At 48.5% G+C, this 5448-nt stretch overlaps 2 protein-coding genes across 5 annotated transcripts in view; one reads left to right on the top strand and one right to left on the bottom strand.

The window, feature by feature from the left end:
* LOC113206394 (ankyrin-2-like) overlaps positions 1–2022 on the bottom strand; it is a 31204-nt gene extending 29182 nt beyond the window's left edge. The window contains exon 1 of the mRNA XM_052267323.1: positions 1780–2022. The gene's annotated coding sequence lies outside the window, so the exon portion shown is untranslated. The remainder of the gene's footprint in view (positions 1–1779) is intronic.
* A 1366-nt stretch (positions 2023–3388) lies between these two features.
* LOC113206396 (lachesin) overlaps positions 3389–5448 on the top strand; it is a 10323-nt gene continuing 8263 nt past the window's right edge. For 2 of the 4 annotated variants that reach the window (XR_008011111.1, XM_026422469.2), the window contains exons 1-6: positions 3389–3481; positions 3620–3724; positions 4087–4328; positions 4421–4677; positions 4760–5023; positions 5107–5246. Coding sequence is in view for 3 of the 4 variants with exons in the window: in XM_026422469.2 (XP_026278254.1) it covers positions 3661–3724; positions 4087–4328; positions 4421–4677; positions 4760–5023; positions 5107–5246 (967 nt within the window). In the remaining variant the exon portion in view is untranslated. Of the gene's footprint in view, positions 3541–3619; positions 3725–4086; positions 4329–4420; positions 4678–4759; positions 5024–5106; positions 5247–5448 lie in introns of all 4 variants that reach the window. The other 2 variants (XM_026422471.2, XM_026422470.2) reach the window with 2 other exon arrangements.

The following is a 5448-nucleotide window of genomic DNA, read 5'->3' as shown; positions in this document are numbered from 1 at the left end:
CACCACCACCACCACCACCACCACCACCACGCGGTCGGCGCGGCTCTGCCCTCGCGCTCGCTCGCCCCTTCCGCGTCAAAACACCGAAATAGCGCGCAAATCGCACGCCCGTCCAGCAGCGCACGCCAACACGCCGCCGCAACCCCTGCGAAACCTCCCGCCCCGCTCGGTTTGGCGCAGCTTGGCGCGCGGTTGTTCGGCCGTCACAACAAAAATAGAGCCACGCGGGCCGGGGGCGCCGGGGCGGGCGGGGCGGGCCGCGCTGGGCTGGGCCCCTTCACAACCGTTGCGTAGAACGCCGCGGAGGTGAGCGGCCCGCGCCCGGTCCTGACCCCGGCCAGGGACCCCGGGCTCCCTGCCGGCCGATGGCCTTTCAGTGCAACAGCTACACGTTGTTCTTCCTACGCAAGACGCTTGCTTTATTTGTGGCACGTTGGAGCAGTATGTTGCGCCGATACAATTTCTAATTGGGGGAAGAAAATAAATCGAGGGGGCAGTAAACCCCTTTTAAGCCTACCCAAGACTCCTCGAAACTTTGGCTCACTCAAGATTTTAGTTGATTTGCATTGATCTTGGATATTCGAGATTACCTATGATTCACGAAGTTTCCTCGACGGTTTCCGTTGATTTTCAAAATTTCCATTGCCTTACTCGGTAGTACGAGCTAAGGTTGCAGGGCATGGTTGAAAATAATTCAGCATGTCTATCTAAACGTCGTCACCAAATTCATTAAAATATGTCCATTGCCCATTATTTTTTGATTAAATGACCACTCTTTCAAAACAACTAATCTGGTCTAAGACATTCTCTCTTAAAGTAACCCCTTAGTTAGCGTTCTATTTTCAAAACATCCGCACGGTAGGGCTATGGGGCACTTTTGCGATCAAAAAGCCGGTGTGCGCAAACGTGTGCTCGAATCGCCTTTGTGCTTGCGCTGCGCCAGCTGGGTTGGTGGTTTGCCAGGGGCTGTGTTGTGGTGCGCCCTCCCCGACGCCCTCCCCGCTCCCCCGTGCGTCGGCCCCTGCCCAGCTGATCCCGCCGGGCGACGCGCGGATCACGCGCCGATCCCTCGGGATGCTGGCTGGGCATTCCCTTCCCGCTGACCCATATTGTCTCCAAATATCGCGTTCTAAATACGCACTCTTCATCGCAGCCTATTGTCGACACTGCAAAAAGTCGACGAAGCATTTGCATGAGTGACTTTTCGTATGAAAGACTCAGACTAAAGACTAAGGGCAAGCAATATCATATACCACATTATCATTCATCCACCCGGTATGTAACACTACAAACTGTGCAAGCAGAGGTTCGTGCGAAGGTTATTCCGCTCATATCAAGCGCGGATGAAGCCCGGTCCAGGCTGATAGGGCGGCGATGCACTTTCCGTTGCCTACATACAGGGGTTTTGTGTCGCCAATTGCCCACCTTTCAGGCGGCTCTCTAGAGACGACAGGAGGCGCTCGCCACCCCCACCCCCCCACCCCCTTAATCCGCGCCTGGCTGATATCGACCAAGTGGCAGCTGTCACCAATTTAGTCCTGACTAACAAACCGTACGAAATAGTCCATGGGCAATGTGATGTGATGCATGGACAAGGCACGATGGGTCATGGTTTTGAGGATGTAATGGCAACATTTATAACTTCGCTATCAAATTATTTCTCTACAATACATTTATATTTTCCTTGGGTATTTCTTTTAGCTAAGTTGTGTCGAAAAACACCTTGGCGATGCCGTTCTCTGTCACCACGCTTGTCACACGTGGCTTAAGCGAACTCACCCAACGCAAAGGAGAGCCGGCGGCGGACGCTCGAACAACAGAGGACTTCCCCCGGCACTTCACGACACGGCCGACCTGAAGAGCAGCCCTGGCGAATGTCACGACTCTGTCTCTCGTTCCCTTGAGCTCACTCCTTCTCAATACTCGGCCTTCTTCCCTCTTTTCAATTCGATTGGATCAGACCAGGATGGGGAGTGTCTTGTCTATTGGATAGCGGTTCGGTTGAGACTGAGGCGCTGTGGGGCCCGCGGTGGGAGGGCCGTGCCAAACGGCCACCCCGCACCCTCATCCCCCTCTCGCTCCCCCCCCCCTTCTCTCTCTCTCTCTCTCTCTCTCTCTCTCTCTCTCTCCCTCTCTCTCTCTCCACTCCCCACCTAAGGGACGCTATTTTGGTCCATGATGCGAAAGTTGGGCCACAAGCATGAGCGCACCGAGCATGAAGACGAACCAAAGGACGGAGACGAGGGAGGTTAAAAGACGAAAGAGATAAATCGAGGATGTGTGGAAGGAGGGGCAAGGAGGGGAGGGGTGTGTGTGTGCATGGGTCGTGAGGGGCTTTGGGTCGTGAGCCGGCCGGCAGGAGGTACAGTGTGACTGTTTTCAGCTAAACAGAGTGGAGTTGGTTGTGGAGGAAAGGTACTGTTTTCAGTGGAAAAGACGAGATAGAGAGAGAAGTGGAAACGGGGAGGGGGGGGGGGTGCTGCGACTTGTCGCAGACAATGTCGCTGCAGGACACGGTGAACGACTTTAACATTAGGGTGGGTCGTTTTGGACTTTTTTCGATTCGAAATCTCCGATAGTGCGAAAAAGTTGCCTCCGGACTTCAAAGAAAAAATTAGCCCACGTGGATAAAAAATCAGACAGTCCCCTCGACCGGGGCTCAGGTTTTCGTACAGCTCAGTGGATACCAGGTGGCTGACTCACGCCGCGCACCTTCGTAGTTACACTGCACCGCATGCACGCGTGCGTGCGGGTTGCCTACTCGCACGGAGCCATCATAAAGGAGCCGTGAGCAGCGGGAATAGGCAAACCAGCCCGCACGCTTGTGTGCGGTACAGTACAACCACGAAAGTGCGCAGCGCGAGTCAGCCACCTGGTACAACAGACCACGCCAAGGGGTGGGCCACTTGGACATTCAATGTGCATGAAAAATGTTCCAGAAGTATTCCTGATATATTCCACCAAAAAATTTCCTTCCCCTCCCACTGCTTTGTCCTCTGGGGGGTGGGGGGTGGCGTCGCACTCTGAGGCCCAGTGAGAGATGGACTTTCGAATCGACGTCGATTCGATGTCGATTTCGAATTTTCGTCGATTTGGTGAACAAAATCAAATCGATGTCGAGTCGAATTTGCCTCGATCGATGCAGATCGACCATTTATCGATAATGCATTTCTCACGGGTCAAGCTGCGACTCGCTTTGAATTTGGCGGCAGCGGGTGTCTATACCACGCGAGTCGCTTCAGCGATCTGGCAGTAAAACCGACAGCCGAAAGTTCATACAGAGCTGACGGAAAACAATTCGAAATGATGGAGATGGAAAATATGTTTCAAGTATTCTATAAAATTTAGGTGAAGTCGGAAACTCGTCGTCTCGTTCGCTTGGCGTCTACGCGTCTAAAATTTCCTGACTCCAGTAGTAGCGGTTGACGCCTTGCGCACACTCACACTTGCACTACTACACTCTCACGTCGTGTTTGTTGTTGTAAGTTTTTAAACACTTGTTATTATCATTCTGAATATGTTTATTTTTATTTTTTAATTGTAAGCGGCCTGTTTGCTGTATGCTCGGTCGTTTTACGTCAGTGAGAATAATCCGCAATCCGTGTGCTTTGTGTTACAGTGACACATCCCGTTCCCTGCTTGTCAAGACGACTCGCTGCAATGGGTGCGCCTATAATGCACCTTGCTTGTTTGCTAATTTTCTCGCTATGCTGCTCAAATTTTGGTAAGTAGCATTTTTAATGTGGTTCTGTCTCACTTGGGTTTCGAGTGATCCTTCACTTACACCAGTTCGACTCTCCTTGCCTATCCATAGAGCGTACTAATGGTTAGGTGTGGCCGCAACGCCCATTGGAGGGAACGGTTCCTAACCAATAAATTTTTGTTTTAGTCATTTTTTCATTTATTTTTCTGTAGACATTTCTAAATTTGCGTCAATTTTAGCAGTTGGAATATTGAATTTCACTTGCCACATTACCTGTAGATTTTGTGTATTAAATTAGAAGTCCTTGTGGCTATATTTTTGTTACATTTACTTTACGCTGTACTCTCCCCTGAGATTTTCCATGTTCTTTTCATTTTTTCCAGCTCTTGCTCAGAGAACCCCAACGATTTCTTACATTTCCCAAGAGCAAATCAAGGATATTGGAGGCACAGTTGAACTTGTGTGTTCTGTGCTTTATGCCTCTGACTACCCTGTTCTGTGGATGAAAGTTGACCGTTACAGACAATCTGACCCTTTGCCCATTTCAACTGGTAGCTCTCTCATTATTCGAGACTCCCGGTTTGCTATCCGTACTGACCAACAGAGTTCAACGTACACACTGCAGGTAATATCTATGATACTTTGCTTGTTCTTCCTTTTTCATTCATTTTCCGAAGGAAACTAAAGTGCTCATGATAACAATTTATTTTTTTTTAGATAAAAGATATTCAGGAGACTGATGCTGGCTATTATCAATGCCAAGTCATTATTTCTATAAACAACAAAATCTCTGCCGAGGTAGAACTGCAAGTTCGACGACCCCCTGTTATTTCAGACAACTCAACTCGTTCAATTGTTGTCAGTGAAGGACAGCCTGTGCGCTTGGAGTGTTATGCCAATGGCTGGCCAATTCCTCGTATATCGTGGAGGCGTGAAAATAATGCTATTCTGCCAACTGGTGGTTCTATTTACAAGTAAGTCTTTCTTTACTCTATCTAAACTTAATGAAGCATGTTAAAACGTATTTCTTATTCTTTTCAAATTATCACTTCACAGAGGCAACGTTATGAGAATTGCTCAAATTCGCAAAGAAGATCGTGGAACATATTATTGTGTTGCTGAAAATGGAGTTGAGAAGGGTGTGAGACGCAACATAGCTGTTGAAGTTGAGTTTGCTCCAGTAATTACTGTTCCTCGACCCCGACTTGGCCAAGCCCTTCAGTATGACATGGATCTCGAGTGCCATGTTGAGGCCTACCCACCTCCCGCAATTGTCTGGGTCAAGGATGACATCCAATTGTCCAACAATCAGCACTACAGGTACAAAACTAAAAGCACTTCTTTTGTATGCTATTTCCTTCCATAGTGCCAGCCTTGATTTTCCTAATCTACATTTTTTTCAGTATTTCTCATTTTGCTACTGCCGATGAGTTTACTGACACAACCATCCGTGTGATCACGGTTGAAAAGAGACAGTATGGACAGTATGTGTGCAAAGCTGCAAACAAACTAGGAACTGCAGAGAAACAAGTAGAGCTGTTTGGTAAGTTTTGGAATTTTGTTCATTGGAGTCAAGGTGATTGGAGTTATTGGCTGCCTGCTCGGCATTGATTACTACTGTAATTATTATTGTGGACTGTAATGGCCTATAGGGTATTCATTCATAGATTTCTTAGTCTTGTAGTCAGCTGTAAGTCTGGAAAATTAAATTGTTTTTCTCTTGTTTAGTTGTGTGACTGAACTAA

This window comes from Frankliniella occidentalis, unplaced genomic scaffold (assembly GCF_000697945.3).
Source record: "Frankliniella occidentalis isolate FOCC.00 unplaced genomic scaffold, Focc_3.1 Scaffold50, whole genome shotgun sequence".
In the NCBI taxonomy this organism is placed as follows: domain Eukaryota; kingdom Metazoa; phylum Arthropoda; class Insecta; order Thysanoptera; family Thripidae; genus Frankliniella; species Frankliniella occidentalis.
This window is presented reverse-complemented; position numbering and strand designations above follow the sequence as displayed.